This window comes from Hippopotamus amphibius, chromosome 8, assembly GCF_030028045.1.
Source record: "Hippopotamus amphibius kiboko isolate mHipAmp2 chromosome 8, mHipAmp2.hap2, whole genome shotgun sequence".
NCBI lineage: Eukaryota > Metazoa > Chordata > Mammalia > Artiodactyla > Hippopotamidae > Hippopotamus > Hippopotamus amphibius.
Genome location: NC_080193.1, coordinates 137,226,346 through 137,248,105, shown reverse-complemented (window position 1 = coordinate 137,248,105; position 21,760 = coordinate 137,226,346). Strand labels below are relative to the sequence as shown.

Genomic DNA, 21,760 nt, shown 5'->3' with positions numbered 1-21,760 from the left:
AACGTCTACATCACCAAGTTTTCTTAACACCAGGAGTGTGTCTAAATTTAAATATTATGTTCAAGCAAAATATTCTACATTGATTTACCGATTAACAGTAAGGAAAAAAAAAAGACGACACTGCATCGCAATTTAAAATGTGCAAGGAAATCAGTTAGGATAAATATTTATTTCCATGTAACATTTCTTAGTTGTGAAAAACACAATATCCTAGTCACATTTACACATTACTTAAAACTTTGCAATAAATTACGTTCAGGATATTCAGTAATTTTGACCAGGAATCTGAAATTAGGAGGGGATATATAACACTACATTTTTCTTATATTTCATATGATTTCAAAATATTAAGATTAACATAGGGATAGCATTAAAATTCACACAAGAACAAAATGACTATAAAAATACTCAGAAATACAGAATTTCCTTGGATATGAGCGCTTATTCAAATAGGTGATCATGTGAAGGTTTGTATCCACTATGATCGTTTTAAACAGAACAGTTATTAATATATTAAAACACTAGGAGGCTGCTTGGGGGACTGACTGGCATGTATAGCTAGTCTAAATCATAAAACGATGGGAATGTTTACATGTATTATCTGTAATATAAAATACACAAAGGCAATGCATTTGGAATGCAAGGTTTCTGTATTTTTCCTTGGCATTTATAAACACAGACTTTATTAACTACAGACTCTTCTCATATTTTTTAGGCTTATGTTCCGTAAAAGAAATGGCTCCTTGAAAGACTGTAAGGGGAATTTTATAGAAGGCATCAAAATGTTGAACCTAGTGGAGGCTTTGTTGTTTATTTCCTTCATAAGCTTAATCACAAGAGGAATTTTGTGTTGGTTTTTTTTTTTCCACTTTTCATGTGCACTTATACTCAGAATATTAATTAATAGTTTGGAAAAGCCACAGAGCTGTGAATTATTGTAAAACTGGACACTGAAGATCATAAGGTTGACGATCATTGGCAAGTCTTAGGAAACGAGCACTATGAGATTTCGTCTGTATTAATTCACATTCATTTGAAGTGAAATAAAATACTGTATTCTTGGTAATGCTCAAAATTTCTTAACTTTCCTTCCTCTTGTATAAACTTAGTAAAGATGGATTATTTCATATGGACTGAAATATCTACAGAAGCTTCTCAAATGGAATCTGAAATTTTTATTTAAAAGATTCTTTTTCTACAACATGCATTTAATTAAAAAGTGGAAAAGAGCTCTGCAGAAAAATAATGACAATTGGAGACCTGTCAGTCTAACATTAGAACGTGATTCAGAAGCAGCATTAAGCAGTCCATGACCTTTAGCAGTGGAATAACTGTACAGGAGTGGAATTTCATGTACAATGACTCACCATGTGGCATTCCACAAGTATGTATATAGTAGGTTTATTCGGAAAACACTTGTCAATGGGAGGTAAACTTAACAGCATATTTCTGATAAAGATTTATATCGAAAATCTCACAAAACCTACAGTTTTTCTAAAGCATTTCATACAAGCCTAGTATTTGATCACGTAATCACAACTTGAATATTAAGCAAATACTACTTGACGGTTTGCATCAGTATCTGATTCTTTTAAACAAGTTGTGAATAGGTTTCCATATATATTTTTCAAAATGACTTTAAGTTTTAGTTACATATAAATTCTTAAGTATTAAATGTATCATATTAAATCAAGGAAATGCATAAATACAATTATTTAAAAAATGCTTTTCAAACTAACTTTTCGATTTGGGTCTTTTGAAATAAGTCACTAACGCTAAGCTATAAAAAATAAAAAGAAGTAAGACTACCTTTCAAAATTCTTCTGAATGAAATTATCAGGTATCTTCAGGTCCCTAAGTAGGAAAATACAAACTAGGTAAATATGACTTATCTCTTTAAGAAAGCTATTGCTCTCGTAAAACTGACAATGAGAATCTAGTGTTTACAAATGTCTAAAATACAGCAAAGAACACAGAGATTCTTGTATTAGCTATTGTATATGTTCACAAGGGTGTCTCACTGTTCAGAAGTTTAAACACAGAAATGAAACGTATTGCACTACTTACAGTATGAAGGTGGATTTGGGATGAAAGACAGAATTTATAATACATGATCAAAGCAGTTTTATGAATAATTGTGGCACTCTTCTCATATATATGTAAAAAATAAATTGAAGATCAAGTCATAGACAAGTCTCCCTGTCAACACCTTTCCCTGAGTCAGCTTTCTTCTCTTTTCGGCTTTCAATGCTACAGGGGAAAAAGGAGAAATGTATTACTTCAGTCCAGCGTGGCTACTGGGAGATCTGCTCATTCAAAACCCATCATCAACCCCAAAGCACCACAAGGGCCCTTAGGCACTGCTCTTTCATGCCGCAAAGCACAGATAGATAGCAACAATTACAGTCCTCTGCACTCAGTGAGACAGAAACCAAGAACTGCAGAAAAAGGGAAATTCAAAAATCAGAAACTAAAAAGCAAAAACCAGACATTTTAAAAACAGTCCCCAAAGCATGCAAGATTAATACCATGGTTCTCATTTGGGCAAATGAATCACTGATGATTGTTGAAAACGCCAGTCATGCCCCTGTCTTAAGACAGCACTGACACTATGAGTGACATAAACAAGGTGTCGCAGTAGGTATTTCTGAGCCCTGCTGCAAGCGGTGCATCCTTTGTGCACAGACTGGATTCTGATCTTTGGTGAGAACTGCATTGTTGTCCGCAGGACAGACACGCTTCTGCCGGTCTGCGGACCCGGTCACCCCACACACTGCTCTCCAAACACCTGTGCTGTCTCTTCACAGACAAACCCTCCTCCTGTCCATCAGAGGAACCATGTTTCACCTCACTCCTTCCAGAATAAACTCATTCCCGAGTGGCTTCTGTTTTAACTATTCTCCAATTAACTTTATCAATGGGCAGCTGGATAATGTGATTCCATCACTTTTTAAAAAATATTTTTCCAGTGTACACTTTTCCTACTCTCAAGTTGACAATTTTCATGCAAAATTCAAATACTGCGCTGACACACATGAAGCTCACACCAAGAGTCCCTGCTCAGAGGGGCAGCTCTGCCCCCTCCCGCCCGCACCTGGCACAGGCCGGGCCCCACACCGAGGCCCCTCCCCGGCCCCTCCCGCTGCTGACTCGGCCCTGAGCTGCAAGAACCCACACATTTTTACTGTTAACTTTGGCTCTTAATATAACTATGAAATAGTTGATGGTGGGGAAACCCTTGGTTTTATATAACTCTTCTCCAAGTAAGAGACCGTTAAAACCCTCTTTTTCCTCCAGGGCTTCTTGTGCAGCTTTCTTAGTGGTCAATAACTTAGACACATTCTAAGAGTGTGTTTTTTAAATTGTTTTTCCTCCAATTCAAGCTAGAAACAGCCCTTCTCAGTTGTCACCACCCCCCGGCGCCATCAGGTAAGAAGTGCCGGAGCTTCTGCCATCCGTGGCGCGCTGCCAGCGCTGAGAGCTGGTGTGAGCGGGTGTCTACGGCGCCCGGGCTTGTGCCTGCCACACTTCTCAGCACACACCACTCACAGGTCAGAGCAAAGCAACTTTTTTCTCTTTTCTTTTCTCCTTCCATGAGAAGAGATGACAGTGTGCACATGATGTGTTGAGAGGCTTAACTCTGTATTTTTAACTCCTCTATCTGCATGACTCACTGTCTTCTACTTTAAGTTCCTTTCAGATGACAAGTGTCTGCTACCCTACTTTCCAAATTAACTTTTCCCTGGGCGCTACCTGACTCCCAATTTCTTCTGTGAAACAAAGCCGATGGAAAAGGGCACCACGGGGCAGTGGAGGAAGCCCCGGGCTTGGAGTTGGAAGATGACATTCAGCTTCCGGAAGCTAAGAATGAGCTGTGTGACCTTGGACCCATTATTTAATTTCTCTGGGACTTGGTTTCCTCATCTGTGTTTTAGTTTTGGACTAAATGGCCTCTAAGTTTTCTTGTAGCTTGAATGCCAGAATTCTGAGGCTGGTAGTTTCAATTCCAATGAGCCCTATCTTTTGAAAGATAGCAAAGCACATTCTATCTGTAGGAAGGAGGCTGTGGACGGAGATGTAGTGGTCTCTACGCACACACAGTTCCTGTGAGCACCATGCTCAATAACCTTTCCATAACTAAGCAAAGTCCCAATAGCACTATTAGCCACTATTAGGCAGTGAAAAAAAAGTGATTCAGAACATCCATATCATTCACAGACAAGCTTCCTCCTGATGTCCTACTTTGGCCATACTGGTTGTTTGATTACAAAACAATAACCAATTACATGATTGGGCTTTTTTCCCCCTCTTTAAAACCAGTGGTTTTGGTATCAGATCTGATTTCAGCAATGAAACAGAAATTTTATAGCCAGCTCAAGACTTCTATGAAAAATATTATTGACCTGAATCTTCTTAGAGCATGGCTATTACTCTCTTTATTTCTTGTTACATTCATTTTCAGGATGCCAATCAATTCTAAACTTCCATTGTAATAAATATATCAATATATATTTATTAAATGTATATCATCTATTATGTGCTACTACAATAAACACACATTGCATATCTATTACATACCAGGTACTCTGTAAGGACCAAGGGACACAAGACGGATGAGACAAAACATAAGGAAGTAATATTTCAAGAGAGGGCAAAACGTGACCCACTACCTCCATGCTGCCAAGCGATCTATGAAACTGTTATTTGTCAATGACGCCATAATAGTTGACATACACAACATTTACCAAGCAGTCATGAGAGGGCTGAGGCCTAGGAAATCACAGCAAAGAAGCATCCAGCATAGAAGGTGGTGGGGATGGGGAGACAGAGGGGAGCAGTGTCAGTGTCCCTAGACCCGAGCCTCTGCCACCAAGGCAAAAGCAAGTGCTGCCAGGTACCTGCCCAAGAAACGCCTGTCTTGGGTGTCAGTTTATCACAGCAGTTGCTCACTGATTCTGATGCAATGTGGTTTTTAATGTGACCTATTTCCACCAATTCATTTAAATAAGCTGTGGCGAGCTTGTCACATGTATATATAGTGCTGTTGAACTAGGATCCAATTAGACATCCTACAGATGTGGTAGAATCTGCAGTCACGTTCTTAGACCCTTCTTTCAGTTAAATTGGAAAAAAAATTTTGGACAACATAAAGTGAACGAAATAATGGAGAAAATATAACTGCTATTCCAAATTCCACTCATAAAAGGTATCTAGGCTTCTCTGATAGACATTAGGGCCTATAGTGGGGGGTAGGATGGAAACAACTAGGGGTGAGGTGTCAGAGACTGCTGGGATGCCAGCTTCGGTCTCAAGAGACAGACCTTGGGAATCTGGTCTTTAGGGCTTTTTTCTTTTGCCAATGGATACTCTAGCAGGTATAGCATTTTTACAGTTTCTGGTCATCCTACTTCAATGCCTTCCACAGATACCAAGAGAAAGCAGTGGCTTTGGGAGAGTGTTGCTTATTAGTATTGGTGGTTTTAGGATTTCTGGAAGCCACACTCTTTCTGCCAGTTTCCACTGTTATGAAAAAGAAAGACATTTATCACTAACCAAGAGATATTTTTCACATGGAAAGCTACAGATTTTATCACATTTAAATGTAAAGAAAACTGGGTAAACTTTCACTCCACAATAGTTAGAATCTCATGTTAGTGGGAACATATGTTCAAAGAATAAGGAAAAAGTGGTTACATGAAAATATAAATAAAGGATAATCTATTTAAAATTGGATCTTCTCTTAAGCACAGTACATTGTTCACTGGAATTAATCTATTGTGAGAAGTAATCTGACATAGCTATTTTAAACAATTGAGTTTTTCTGGTGAAAAGCATCATTTGACTTATTGACTTTAAGGAGTACCTAAAATATTATGACATACAACTATTGCTTGAACCAAAGAAAAACAGAGAAAGAGTTTTCACTATGAATTTACATAGTACAGGAAGAAAAGCAATCTCTAAGTTCGACTATCTCAAATTCTCCACATATTCTCATGGCTGGCATTTTATTTTGAGCTCATAAACCTGGGGTTCACATTTTTAAAAATCACACTCACACACAAAAAAGCCACATTTTTAATGAGAAAGGGTCCACAAGCATATATTTCAATAGGTTTGAGAAACTCCCCTTCTCATGACTCTGATTTTCTTCCAAGACTTCTAGCATAACAAAATTACTGTGAGGATGACTCTATCAGACTGTAGCAGGGATCTTTGGGAAAGGAAGATAAAGCATGTTGTAGAATAAAATGTTACTTCTGCTTGAGCCAAGCAAAGAAATACATGAAGATTTTAAAGCCCTGTTCAAAGACAGAAAATATCGACCAAAAGCCTTTGAGAGAGCCTGTAGAGTAACTGATATTAATCTCCTTTTGGAGCAAGTGTTGGAGGTATTTGAAGGAGAGAAAGAGAGACAGAGGGGGAAAAAGGAGAAGAAGGAGAGAAAGAGAAAGAGAGGGAGAGAGAGAGAAGGGAAGAGAGAGAGGGAACACAAAGTAATCCCCCAGCTTTATGGGGTGAAGACTCCTAGACTCTGTATATCCACTGCTGGTGCTGTTTATGTTCTTGGAGACAGAAATGACACTGAAGCAGCATGCCATTTTGGGGTGACAAAAACCAGCAACAAGAGATAGTCTCTATTCTAATGTCGCCTCTTTTTCTAACCCACGTTTCCAAATACTTCTCATGAAGATAAAGCTTGCAGCTTTTGGAAGCATGGTGGTACATAAATGGAAGCTCTCAGCTTTGCAATTTCTTAATTCAAGGGATAAATTTTCTTTTTCCAATATAGAAATTTGATGTTATTACTAAATATGGTTCTACGAGATTTAATGATTTATATATGATGCATTTGTATAAGTCATGTGGGGAAAAAAGTTTACTCAAGTTTCAAACCCTTTTAAAGAGCTGAGTAGTTATAGGAAAAGCATAAATACTCAGTCTGATACTGGACGTAAGCTCAAGACTCTCCACGCCTTTTGCCTCCCCAAAACTCACACAAAGAACATAGGCTGACCAGGTTTCTAAAAGACACCATTTAACAAAAGGAAATGCAACTGAGGAAGAGGTTTGAGGGAAGGGGTCTTACCTTTGGGGAATCAGCTTCTAGAGTGATTAGGAAGGGGAGCTTATGACAAAAATGTAATATAAAAATTAAGTAGAAAAAGTTAATTTAAGGTCATGAAAATAAAGGAAATTAATAATTAAACACTGTCCCAAATCCCTCACTCTTTAATAAGAAGAGATATTAGCATAACACAGAAATTTTTCTTCAGATCAACATCTAAGAAGACTGGATGGTTTGAACTCTTATTTATAAATTCTGGAAAATGCAGTTGGAAATCCTGTGATGACACTTGATATTCAAGGACACTCTTCCCACCTCATGCATCTAAAAGTATTTTCCACACTATAGGAGTTGTTTGTCATATTTGCATACAGAGAAGTAAGAATGGATAAAACTTTCTAGAGCTGAAAATTTTTGGATAAAAAGGTTTAAGGAAGATTTTTCAGGGGGTTGGAATAAGGGACTGGAAATAACCTAATACAAAATTACACGTGTCATATGGGTTTTAAAAAGGACAACAGGAGAGTGCAAAACGTGGTCAGACATCTAAGGGGGTCCTGAGAAGTGGGGGATGAGGGAATACACTAAAATCCTACTGCAAAAAGAGTAGGCCAAAGTGAATGTCAAAAAATGTCCTGCACTGGGACTCATTTACGGCACCACTTCTCCCCACTGTCGTAGTTTTGGAGTAAGCTTTTAATTTGAAAGGGAGATGTTGAAAACATACCAACGAATGTGATAATTGCGATTTCTACCCACTTTTAAAAATAACTATCTGAAATATTTTAGATCTAAGTTCAAGGGAAACCAATACTATTCTTTTGCTAATGGATTCATGTCATTAAATGACTGGGATCAGTATAAATTCACATTATTTTAGAATTCAAACCTTTTAGAAGGAAAGCTTGACTCCTTATCTTTTGAGTTATCGCCAGTAATCAGAAGGTTCCTCCACAAGGCAGTCTTTGACATTTCATCAGAAATATTGATCACAGAAGGATCATCTCTAGATAGGAGTTTACCCAAAATGAAATAATAAACATTAAATGAGAAACTGCAGTTATCTAGCGATAGACACTAAATATAGGACAGTCTTATGCCTCTGCACAGTATTTTTGATCATTTAAAATTAAGTACTAAATAGTTCTCTCCCAAAAAGCTACGAAAAATAGAAATCTAAATGAAAGGCTGTAGTTATACAGAAACTGGTTTGGGGTACAGTTTTCCTAATTCATTTCAAATGACAGAGTTTAGGTTCTGCAAGTTCATTGCTGGGCCTCCTGCTCCTACATTCATAGGCCAGCAGAGCACTTCACTCCTCTGGAAGTGAGCAGACAGCGGCTCCCACCCACCCAAGGTTAAAACCCAGTGGATGGGATGTTAGGCTCTATCCCCGTTCTTACCCCCTAACTTCACCTTCTGCTATGAGCCCCTGCTCCTTCCTCTCCAGCCACAATGCAATGGCCTCCTGACTGTCCCGGGACACTGCAGGCTTTCTGCTCCCTCAGGGCCTTGTACTTGCTCTTCTCTCTGCCTATAACACTCCTTTACGTGGTATAACACTTTCCTTCCTTAGTTCCTAGGTCACCTGCTCAGACAGGCTTTTGCTGACTGCTCTTTTTTTCCATCTCTTCATAGCAACCTCATCCCTCTTTTTTGCTTTATGTTTTTGTTGCACTTTTCACCATGTGAAATACTATACTACATAACTTGTTCATTTGCTTATTTTCTGTCTCCCCCAACCCCTATTCTACTCGAATAGAAGCTTCATGAGAACAAGGATTCTTGACCATTGGTCCACTGCTGTTCCCCCACAACCTAGACAGAGCCCGGCACTTGGTATCCACTCAAATAAATATTTAGTGAATAAATGAAGGCAGCCTGTGTATTTGACAGGGGTTTTTCCAAATGGCTGGGGGAACCTGTAATATCAGGGCCAGTACTATGCTGGATGCATTTTTACATTCTAAAACTGCACCAATTACAGGTGGTGTTTAGAACTCTCTAAAACATTCCCAGGTCTAGAAAGGCAACCAAATATCAACAGAGATAAAACATAGTTCAAGTCAAAGAAAGTTTCATTGGATGAGAAATCAGTGCTCCTCTTACGACATGTAAAAAAGATAACTCTGCTATGGAAAAAGTCATGTTTTACAGAAAGCCTAAGCTGACCTCACATGCCCCTCACTGGTGGACATTCATAAGAGGGCAACAAATTCAATTTCTAAGAGGAACACTGAGAGTCTGGAGCAAAATAGGTCTCACAGGCTCCTTCCTTGCCCAATCTGGACATGTGTTCTGTAATACCTCTAATTCATCCAGCCCTTGGTAACTCAAAGCATGAGATCAACTAGTATCCAAAAGTGCATCATATAGAATACAAGTTTTTCATGATATTATGTGAAAAAGAGTCCTGTGAGCAAAAGAGTTTAGAAAATGCTGGACGCAACAAAGTTAAATTTTTTTTTTGATGCCAATACTACTTAGGTTCTTTCATATGCCAATGTGTATTGTGAATCTCTAAATTGGAATGCAGTATGGAACATTTTTCAGACTTCTTTCAACACAAAATCCTTTTAAGAGGGGTCCCACGAAAGACTAGGTAGGCTTCTATAGAACACAGTTGGGAATATGCTGATTCAACTAAACAATCAACAGGATTTTAAAATTTAAATATTGTTTAAAAAAAAGAAAAAGAAAAAGAAAGAGAAAGAAAGAAAGGAACAATGCCTTCTATACTGTGCTCACTCTTAAGTGGTAGATGATAATTTGATTTTTTAAATCTAGGGAATATGATTTTACAGTCAGACCCTGAAGATCCACTCCTATTTTTTTAACACTATGAAAAATTCTCTCCTCAGACAAAAGTCTACTATGCTTTTTTATTGGCATGGCCCTAAATTATCCTTAAGCATTTTGAGATCATGTATATATATATATAAAATTTTTGGCCAAATACTTCCAAAAGTTTTTATTATAACTTAGAGGAGTTTGCTCTTTTTGCTATGTCTTTGTGCATAAAGAAGATTAGCACATTTTGGAGAGCTGCATAAATATTTCCTAAAATGACTGGTATAACTGAATCCTCAGCAAACTGAAAGTGTGTTTTTTAAGGGGTAAGACCTAAGTTTTTCCCAGAGTTCAAACACTTACATGTGATGAATTTAATGAATACCTAGCTCATTCATCCCAGAATTGAATCTTGACCTGTCTTCAGGTGCTACTTTCAGAGCTTTCATATACATTATAAAATATGAGAAGATGTCAGACAACAGCTCCCCTGCCCCACTTCATTTTAAGCGACTTGGCCACAGTCACACAGCTTCTACTGACAGAATTTAGTACCAGGACAGGGTAATCTAATAGCCAGTTGCAGTTCTTTCTACTCTAACACAACTTCAACAAACCTCTATAGGAATCCATACAAACAAAATTTTTAATTACAGTATATAACAACACATTCCATTACTCAAATTGGTGTGTTTTTACATTTATATCTTACCTATAGTGCCCTTCCAATGGGAGTTGTACTGTGCCCTCCTCTTCCATAGCTAGCATACTTTGTTCTTCCTGGAAAGACAAATGCAAAATATACAAAGTGAACCTGATGAGTCTCCATTTTACATTAAAGAAGAAACAGAGATTAATGTTTCACTATCTCATTAACCTCAGAACCTTCCGCTTTGTTTGCATTTATTAATGCTAGCACAGGTCTTTTCAATAAAGCATCAGCTACCAAGAACATAAGTAATTAATGAGAGTCTCATACCACAAAGTAATTTAAATGCTAACAATAACCTCCTTCATGTCACTCAATGTAAAACATGGTTAATTTCCAAGCAGATTTTTTTAAAATTAATCTAAATTTTACAAGGACAAAAGTACGGGTAATGTAATCATTTTCATTGTTATAAAGTTGAAATGACATTCCCAGAATGCTGTATTAGAAGGGAATGAGAGATGTACTTAGAGCAGTGGTTCTCAAACTTTAGTTTACATCCGAATCACCTGGAAGGTTTATTAAAAATACAGATTTCTGGGCCGCACCTCCAAAGTCTGATTCAGTTGGTCTGGAGGAGGGCCCAAAGCACACAGCTAACAAGTTTCCCAGTGATGCTGTTTATGCTGGTCTGAAGACCACACTTTGAAGACCACTGCTCTAGAGTCTTAGAAATAGACAGCAGAAGATATCCTCCTGTATGGACCAAAACACAGGCGTGCTTTCCACTTAGACTCATTGTAAACTTTTGTTTTAGGCCTTAGATTTCTTCTTACAATATCCCACCCTTCCCCAATGGGTGGAAATGCTTCATACAGTCGTTTCTTCCTATATAACATTTTAAAGTATATCTTTGGGATGAAGATAATCTTATATATCCCTGAAATGTCCTTGTTTAGTTTTCAATAATGGTATCATTAACCTTTTTCCATGTACCAAAAAGCAAACGTAGTTATCTACAGATTACATAGCTCCTACGTAATGCATTTCCCTTTCACATGGGTCCATTAGGAATGTTTAAGTTCAGGGAACTATTTGGGGCCATTTAAAAATGTTAGGATTCCTGGCTCTAACTCCAGAAGTGGAATTTTAAGTTGTGCAGAGATGAAGCGCTAGGTGACTTTCCTGACCACATGGGAACTGAAGACAGAAAAGGGAAGGCCCTGGGGGCTCACTGCTTTCCCTCCTTCAGTAGCTTGGCAGGAGCTTGGCTGGTTTAAATCAGCTTCCAGAAAGACGTGACCGTCGTCTGATGTCATTATTCCTGGCATGTGAGACTGTCCCTAGGGTCCTCACTTGCATGCTGCCTAGTCTGAAGAACCAGTGCCATATTTCTTGTTCCTTAAAGCAAACAGTGTTTTCTGCAGTCTCTTGAGCTATCCTATGAATGCACAATGTAACGTGGGGGCAGGCCTTGTTTTTACTCCTTTAACTCCCTACCCATCCAACTAAGGCAGGCTCCCCTCTGCTGGGACCTTAGCCACGCTGCATACAGAATACCTATGCTCAGCCTATGCTGTGAATAAGGGAGAGGCCGGGGACTGCATGAGACCTGCTCCTTTTCTGCTTATAAGCTGCAGGCCCCACCCCATCCCCCCACCCCCGCCCCATGACCCAATGTTATATTTATACTCTGTGGTACTACTGGCATGTGTTTGTTACCCCTTTGCGTTACAGGAATTCATCCTATTCTCTTTCCCTGTTGCTTTTCAAAGAAAATTTTTCCATTAAGACCTCTCAGATGTACATTATTTCTTATGCATTATGCCTACGCCCCCGTGTTATGTGGAGGTACCATTAGAACTAACTCCTGGTGAGTAGACAGTACCATTGGTTTGAAATTACACATTTAAGCATCTGAGCAGAGCTAATCTGTAGTCTAAAATGATGCATGCCTTGCAAATGGGTTAGTCTCTCTAGATATGAAATAATATATGTGCCATATTAATTTATATGCACATCATTGAGGCCATGGGCAGAACATATGTATCCTTTCAGGAAGAGAAGGTTACTTTTTCTATGGAAAAGATTATCTTAATGCAAATGGAGGGACATAAAGAGAAAATACTCAGCAACCCCAAATGCTATTTAAGTAAAACCAAATACAAGCAAAATGTGATTCTTTCCTTGATGGTCCACTGAAAGGTAAGCTTGGTATATAGTATTTTTTCTGACTAACTTGGAATAAAACGTCAAGAAGCCAGGCAGAAGAAGGGTTTAATAAAGAGTAAAATTCAAAAAACGCTAAAGATAAGAAAGGTATCATCAGTGCTTAGGTTACCTGGCAGCAGAAAACTAAGGCTCAAGATTCAATCTAACAGTAAAAAATTGGACCAAAGCTTTGGGAACAATTTTGTTTTTTTCCGCAGATGATTTTCCACTTTTCTCTCAAATTGCTTTCAATAATTATTTTGCACTCTGTGGCTTGTTAGCATGTGTGGGCTTTCTACTAGTCATAATTCTATCCAAACAAAAACTCATCACCTCTAAAGATAGCATTTCCAAGCCATGCTTATCTGAAGAGAAGGGTGGCAGAGCAGCCGCTGCCTTCAGTGCCAGAAGGAAGCTGGGTGGGCCCCAGAGCTCAGGGATAGAGGGCCGGCTGCATCCGAGGCAGCACTGTGAGGGAGCCAAAAACTGAGACTTTCTGGGGAGGAGCAGTCAAATCAGGCACTAGCTGTCACGACAATCACAACCTGGTTTATCTCAATCATACAGCATAAGAGAGAGAAAGCAAAACGCTTACTGGGTATCCTTCACTTTATAAGGCTGTAGTATCCTAAAATGAGTTCCATTCAGCGTTTCATTTACAAAGTGTCCATCAAAAATATGCTGAGTTCTATCTACAACATGGAGATGTTACAAAGGATGGTGATCAAAGTTTACCCAAGAGCAGTGGAGGGGTTTCACCAACTTGACTAGAGGAATGTTCACATTCTGATTTGAACGCCACCTTTTAATTAAGATAGCCAAAAGCATTGTTCGGATACTAAATAAGTGAAGGACCGTTAATGCTATATCCAGTAAAAGGCAGAAAAACAGAGGCTTAAAAATGAATCTATTCAATAGTACTCAAATATTTACTGAGTAGGTATTATGTGCTGGGCATACAGTGAACAAAAAGAATAATCCAGGAGCTATTCATGAATCCATGGTCTTCAAGACAGGTAATCTGCTAGGTACCGGGCATACAACAATGAAAAGAAAGCCACAAACCCTACTCTCAGAGGATGAGAAGGACCACTGTAAAAAGTACAGGACCAGAGGAAGTGGTATAGCATCTGGACCATTTTATTTGATCAGTTTGGTAAGAGGAAGAAATTCAGATGGGAAGAAACAATATGGGTCAAAAATAAAAGGGAAGAATAAATAAGATGTATTTGCACGAGACTGAACAACTAGCCTGGCTGGGGCCAAAGGCCTGTGCTGATTAGAAAGGAAAATAAAATCAGAGTTAAATTGTGGTGTGTTTTGATGAATAAGATCTTGTATATAAAATTACATCATTAATCTGAATTATAGTCTGTGATAGTGTAAAAATTACTATTCATATATTATGATACCTAACAAATGCTCCACTTTTAGTGAACTCTGTTACTGTGTCCATTTCTCATGTTAAGTCTGTATCTATGTAGAAGCCTTCAAATAACTCAAAGTACAAACAACAGCGGCGCAGAGCCAATGTTCACAAAGATGTCTAGAGTATTAGAGAGAGAAAACATTCAGCAATTTCAGAATTCATAGATCTTAAAAAACAGAAGGGACTTCAGAAATCAAGTTTAACCCCTTCATTTTACCCAAAAGGACAACAAAGCCAACAGAATGTAAGAAGTGTCTGATTATTTCTTGCCTCGATTACTAATAGAATAGATAATTATACACACACACATACATATATACATACACACTTATCATAATTTGTAAACCAAAAAATGTTATATTTTTAAGAGGTATCCCTTAAAATTTCCAATATGTACAAGAGGCAGTACATACAACAACTCACTGAAAACTGAAAAGAAAAAATGGGGAGGAAGAGTCGTCCATATAGAATTCATACAGATAGACAGACACAACATATATTTTTTTCAGCAGAATATTTGATTCAGTTTCTGTAACTGACTTATCTAAATTATTATAAAATACAAAAATTCTGATAGAGTAACCTTGGATTTAGAATACTATGTTCTGGTGATACAGAGTATATGGGTTTAGGAAAGGTCTTAACCTCAAATTTTAGCACACATCAGAATCACCTGGACACAGAACCTGGCCCTATCCCCAGAGTTCTGATTCAATAGGTCTGGAGTATGGTCCAAGAATTCAGATTTGTAACAAGTTGACAGGTGCTGGCTGATACAGCAAAGGTCCTGGGACTACACTTTGAAAACCACATTTTGAGGAAGAAGAATATGCTTGCTTTGCTCTAAGATTCAATTCAAAGTAACATTTGCCTGTGCAATAATTAGACCATGCTTCCCAAATCCACAACCAATTCTGATCTTTCTTAGCAGTAAGACATGCTCTCTAATTTGTTTAATTGCACTTGTTTTTAGATTGCTTTTCCATCTTCTTGGCCTTGCTCATGAGTCTGCTTCATACAGATCACAAGTCCCACTTGCTCCCTGCCCCCCCCCCCAGTTTTTTTCCCCTAAAGCATATACATTAGAGTGAACCTTCCACAAACCAAGAGGCGTCAGTATCATGATTGCCGCACTGAGTTGAATTTCCAGGATTTATCTAACGTTAAACCTCCCTCTCCCTCACCAAGGAGCAAACATTCTGCTGGAGATTTCTGCCTTAACAGCAGCCCTTTTGTCAAATGTGTACAACGTCCTAGAGAAGACTGAAGTAGGAAGGAAAGCGTGTTGGTACTCTGAGCACATTTGGACATCCAGAATTTGATTCTGCAGTCTTCCCTTTACACAGAGCAATGTGCAAAATGTCAGGGTTCCAATATTCATTTCTATCCTGATTATAATCCTTTCTTTCTAAAAACCGAAGCATATGCATATGCATATGCATGAAGTACATGAAAATTTGGAACAGAAGCTCTGCGACCTTGGACTGGCCTGTGTAGCTATTTATTCTGCTTAACTCATTATTGAATTTTAAGGTCAAACTAATGCTTTCTCAGTGCCATAAGACCAAAAGTGGGCTGCTGATAGCAAAACCCTGGAAGATAAAGGTACAAGCTTGTAACTATCATCAAAAGGACAAGAGGTGAGACTACTTTAAATTCAAGTCTCAGGGAGCTGCGACATTTCTGCTCTTTCCCGTCTTTCCAGATCACAATCAAAGTTACTCAATTAATTTGAGTAATTGCAGAAATGCAACATTTTTGGAGAACGTGTTCGTTTACCATGTTCATGTACAATTTCTTGGAAGACTGGGCCTTAGTATTAAGATGCCACCGTGAGAAGATGACATTCTTCAGTGGAGTCCATAAGCCTCAAATAAATGAAATACCGAGATCTGGGTGACCAAGTAGAAAATCAACCAGAATTCAAGTTTTAGTGTAATCCTTCTTAAATCTTCCTGCTCTCTATACTGATCATACTCTTTTCACATTAATTCAAAGTTAAACAGTTAATATCTTTACCTTTTCTCTCTCCAGTTGTCAGATGGAGAATTATCTTTCTTTGCACTGGTCAGAACTATATTTCAATGTTGAGTTATTTCTTGACTGTATTATTTGTTTACTTGTTTCTTTCCATATACTGAGGATCGCATTAAAGCATCATCATATTAATCTATTTGAGAATTTAAAGGTCTGTAAACCTGCCTGATTAATGTATTACAAGGCATTTCCCCTTACTTTTTCTCATACTCTGAACTAAAGGATACAGCTGTAACTTTGCCTCGATAAATCTTTAATCTCTTTTTGAATCCTTTTAGAAAACATTAGTTCTAGGAAATTTAGTAATATTTAATTACTTCTAAAATCTTTATTTATGTAATCAGAAACCAGTCAACACCCATTGGCGTACAATGGGTCTATAATATAAAAAGGTTAGAAGCTCGTTACATAGCATCCCTGCCTATCTGAAGTTAATAAATTCCAAAATTTGGACATATGGCACACATACACGTAAGTACCATACATATGCAGCTATGTGAATGGTTCTGGGCAACGGAAACGGCAAATTCTAATACGTTTATGATTACTGTCAAATTTGTTCTCTCCTGTTTCACAGACGTATAAAGGAAGAATCTGAAATTTTCTTTGAATGAAAAAGGGAAGAATAACAAGCATAATATATTATGTATACATATTATTTTTTTCTTTTTACAAAGTTTATTTTAATTAATTAATTAATTTTTATTTTATTGGCTACATTTGGGTCTTTGTTGCTGCGCACGGACTTTCTCTAATTGCGGAGAGTGGGGGCTGCTCTTCGTTGTAGTGCCCAGCCTTCTCACTGCAGTGGCTTCTCTTGTTGCGAAGCATGAGCTCTAGGAGCAGGGGCTTCAGTAGTTGCGGAGTGTGGGCTCAATAGTTGTGGCTTCCAGGCTCTAGAGCACAGGCGCAGTAACTGTGGCGCACAGGCTTAGGTGCTCCGCGGTATGTGGGATTTGCCTAGACCAGGGATCAAACCACTGTGATACCAGGGAAGCCCTTTTTTTACAAAGTTTTAGAAGGGCAAGGATGTTCCATAATACAGATGTGGCCTAAGGAGAATGCTGCAGAAGGGATGACTGTATGCCTGGGACTATTGCTAGCTTATTCCTACAGAAGTAGGAAAGACATTTGACAGGAAATCAAAGCAGGAAAATAAGGCAAAATTACATTTGTAAGTTACTGCATCAGAATACTTAACATTCTCATTATCAGAAAGACTAAGGGGAAGCTTGTGGTCCATGAGTTTTATATTTAAATTTGTCTTCCTTGGAATTTAAATCTTCTTAGAAATTGTTTTCAACCTGAATAAATTTTAATTATGTCAAGTATGGACAGTTTGAGGCTTTAGTATTTCTATATTCTTGTGTCTATTTTATTTACATTTATTTTATACCAAACTCTGTCATATTTTTCTTGAATAGCACCTGAGGATGAGGGCAAACCTTTACCAAAGCCCTAAAAACAAATAGAAATTATCCAAATATCCAAGTTAAAGCACTATTTAAAAAAAAACTCTCATACTTAAATGAGAATATATCAACTTAGAAAAATAAAGTGCTATCTTTAAAAAATTCTCATACTTAAAGAAGAATGTACCAAACTTACAAAAATAAACATGATAATTTTATAACGACATTTTTAACATTATATAAGTATTGCTAGAAGTATGATACTAAGTATGCTTTCTACACCATTTGGGAAAATTGAAATAAGTCATATAGAATTAAGACACTTCATCACGACCAGTCTCTAAATGTGGAATCCATAGTCAGTAATGGGACAGCATAGAAAAGTGAAGAAATGCCAGTCAGTCACATATCTTGTAGACGTATGGGTAGAAACATCTAAGCAGAAATCCCATTAGACTTTGTGGCCTAACCTGGACTCATCTAATGACTAAGTAAAACCTAAGACCATTGAAGTGTTTGCAAACAAATTCCCCAAAGGAAAGAGAAATATACTTATGCTCTGAGAAAATACACCACAGGTAGGAAATTGAATATATTTACTGACTGCCTTGTAGGAGAAGAAAAAAATGGAAAGAATAGTGCATAAATCTCACCAAGTCTTTTCTTTCATACTCATTTCTAGTTGCATGGAAATTTTGTTCTTATGTTTTACACTCTATGGACTCAGTTATTCTGCTAAATGATGAACTGGTCATCTTTTTAATTTATAGTCTTTGTAGTTTTTACATACTTTAAAAATATTATGATTACTAGCCTTCAAAATAGGCCCACACCTACCCATGAACTTAAATAAGTAATAAAATTTAAAACAAATTGTTTTAACATATGAAACAGAATAGGATAAATCAGTAGTCCGTGAAAGTAATTAAATCCCCAAAGTTTCTCTAACAATATTTACTCAGTCTTAAAGCACTTTCAAAGCAAATCAGATCAACATGTTTTCCTCTTAAGCATTTCATCTATTTCAAGAATAACTAATTTTATCTTTTAATTAGAATTAGAATCTTTTGATTAAAACTTTGTTCCCTAGAAAAATACCAACAGTAACGTCTCTCTCTTTTTTTTCTTCTCACATATTCAACCAAAAAGCAATCATTGCATGACCATAATTTGGAAACAGTTAAGCATCAATAAGTTTCTGCCATCCTGAGGGGAGGAATTAGAAAAATAAACTTTACAACTATAAGGATAATGAAGTACAAAGTATTTGCATATTTCATTAGGGTTTGGTTTGCTCATATAAGACAAGTCCTCTCTCTATTCAAATTCCAGCTCTATGATTTTAAACACTGATCTTTCAAAATAGTCCACCTGTGTTTGTTAGTAATCACTATCTGAAGATAAAAACAGAAATTTAGTTTTGCAAAGAGCTATTACTGTGCACATGTTCCTTTTTCTTTTCTTTATAAGACACTGATTTTGCTCTGACTTACTTCTTTTTCAGCATCTTCTAGTTTCTTTTTCTTACTCTCAGGCATTAAATCATCCAACCAGCTGAGTTCCCGTTTGGTAAACAAAAAGTCCATCAACTTTCTTACAAATACCAGAGCTAACACCTGAAGTAAACAATAAAACGGTTTAAAACAAGAAAAAATATAAATAGGAGGTTTAGATTTGTTTTTTGGTATAAACAAGTCAAATTAGGGCTGAGATTAAAGTGCAATTTGAAGATATGTGCATATAAAAAATACTGTCTGTACTTCATTTCCTTTTCTTACCACATCTCCAGAATAATGGCTATGATTTTATCCATTATAGGAGTCATTTAAAGAAGCAATGAAGAAAAATTATATATTTGACTGTTTCCTTGAATACACATAGTTAATCATTTACATTATTTTAAGTGAACATTAAATCATTTTTACCTATGCTGATAATATTTTAAATTACTTACAGTAATTCAAATTCACTTTATTTTTGAAGTGTTTGAAACTTGTTTAATATAGCTAATAAAATTTAATTTTAAAAATCCCCTTAACTTTTCAGATTTGCTAGTATATGTTTCAAGTTAAATTTTGAAAGCTTACATTTTCTACCCAACTTCAGTTAATTCAAACTACTGCTACTATTCAGAATGATAGAGATAAAACCAGTATGAATCACTGAAATTCATATATAATCTGAAACTCAATCTTAGTTACTAGTTTTAGTGGCTAAAGTTTATACCAAGATTTCCAATAATTGTTCAAAATTATTCTATTGTTCATGGATTTTCAATGAGAGCAGAAAATCAGAGGAGGAGAAAAAGAGTTGACTTAGAAGTTTCATACCATCATGGGGAAGACAATAGCAGCTCTTGAAACTTTTATTATCCACAAAAGGCCAAGGCAACTCATCTGAATAACTGTGAAGAGATGGACTTTTCGAAGTGGTACATGCCTTAGATATATAAAATCTGGTTGATGTTTTGCCGGCATCCAGAAGAGCTTTATTCTATCAAAGAACTAGAAGACAAACAGACTAAATTGCTTTTTATAGACAACAATAAAAGTAGGACAGGTAAATGTATAATATGGCCCAATATATGGTAGATCACACTTAAGTTGAGATCAGGACAATAGGATCATTAAGCGTACACTCTGAAATACTACAATTTCAGTTTCATAATATCCCACATTTTCTTGAATATGGACACAGGTTACAATTTAGAAGAGTCTAACAACACTGAAGCCAATGCTAAATGTTGCTGCCTCAGGGAGTACAGCCTTGAGAGAAAACATCATCATCATCCTCTTCATCATCACATCAGAGTTTCTTCCTTTATTTGCCCCTTTATCACTAGGGTTTCCTGGACTCTTGTTTCCCAAATCGCTCATCCATACCCACTGTTTCAATTTCACATACTTGCTAAAGACTCTCAGACCTCAATCTCTACCTCAGCTCTTTCTGTCTTGAGCTCTAGACCCATATCCGGCTGCTGAGTAGGATGTTTTGACCTCCTTATTTGGACTCTGCTGCTTTGGCCTTGCCACTTGGATCCCCAATAAAGTTTTGGTGCTGTTTCTAAAATTACAAACATCTTGGCCATAAAGATTTAATCTAGATAAATTATTGTTAAAACATTTTCCAGAGCAAAATTTAACTCAATTGAATTTCTTGATCAAATGTGATCTTCATTCACATTCTACTTATTAACAAATTTTTCTGCAAGTTAGCTTTATTTTATGTGGATCATTTTCTTTAATTTTTTTGGGCCAAATTTTGCAGTTTTCAATGTTTCCAACAAGAAGTGATGATTTAGAAAATGACAGTTTCAATCACTGTCAGTTCTATTTCATACCATTTCTACAGGAATATCTCCTATGCATTTTAAAAGTAATATTAACCTTAGTCCTTAGCTAATTTAAATAAGAAAATTGTAAACAATTCTCATCAAATATTCTAAAATTACTCCAATGTGACAAGGAACAAATGCCCATGAAGTCAAGTAACTGTTAGTGTCAAAAACATCATGTTTTACCAAAGCCTCCTCATATCCCAATTTCAACATAAACCCATCTTTCCCTCTGTGTTCCCTGTCTTACGGCACAGCGAGACCTTCCCTCAGGCATCTAAACCAGAACCGTACATAATTTAGCCCATCCACCGTTCATTTATTTATTCATATCCATTTATACTTTCCAAAAAATTTGTTGAAAACCTTCTATGCAGAGTACTAAGTGCTGAATTAGTTCCTGGTTTATCCCTCTCTATATTGTCCACAAATATTTCACTAGGCTTTTTATTTCTACCTCCTAAATATCTCTTAAAATTACACAGCATTAAATAAATAAAACTCAGTGCACGGTGGAGGTGGGAATAGGGAAGAAATAAAGTAAAACCCTAGAGGTTATAACTGAATGTTTCAATTTCTATAGAACGAATTTTTCCCAGCCACCATCTCTCCATTTGTGAAGCTATGTTATTGCGTAAGTGTACTTCAGTGTGTGGGCGCTTCAATTGTTATTGCTTAAATGGTACATTTGCTTTACTTTGGATTCCTGAAGTGTTGGTGTGAATATAAATGTGGTTATATGTCTGAGTACAGAAAAAGCATTCCTGAGAACACTGCGATCTGGTTTTTCTGCCATGTTGCACAATAAGAAACCTAGAAAAGCCTCTTA

The 21,760-nt window shown here is 36.9% G+C and overlaps 1 protein-coding gene across 1 annotated transcript in view; it reads right to left on the bottom strand.

The window, feature by feature from the left end:
* Positions 1–219: 219 nt before the first annotated feature.
* The window catches only part of SLC4A10 (solute carrier family 4 member 10), a 293,828-nt gene continuing 272,287 nt past the window's right edge, over positions 220–21,760 (bottom strand). The window contains exons 21-25 of the mRNA XM_057745435.1: positions 19,928–20,101; positions 19,091–19,213; positions 10,572–10,639; positions 7,959–8,075; positions 220–2,250 (exon numbers count right to left, since the gene is read on the bottom strand). Coding sequence (XP_057601418.1) covers positions 2,184–2,250; positions 7,959–8,075; positions 10,572–10,639; positions 19,091–19,213; positions 19,928–20,101 — 549 coding nt within the window. The 3' untranslated portion in view covers positions 220–2,183. The remainder of the gene's footprint in view (positions 2,251–7,958; positions 8,076–10,571; positions 10,640–19,090; positions 19,214–19,927; positions 20,102–21,760) is intronic.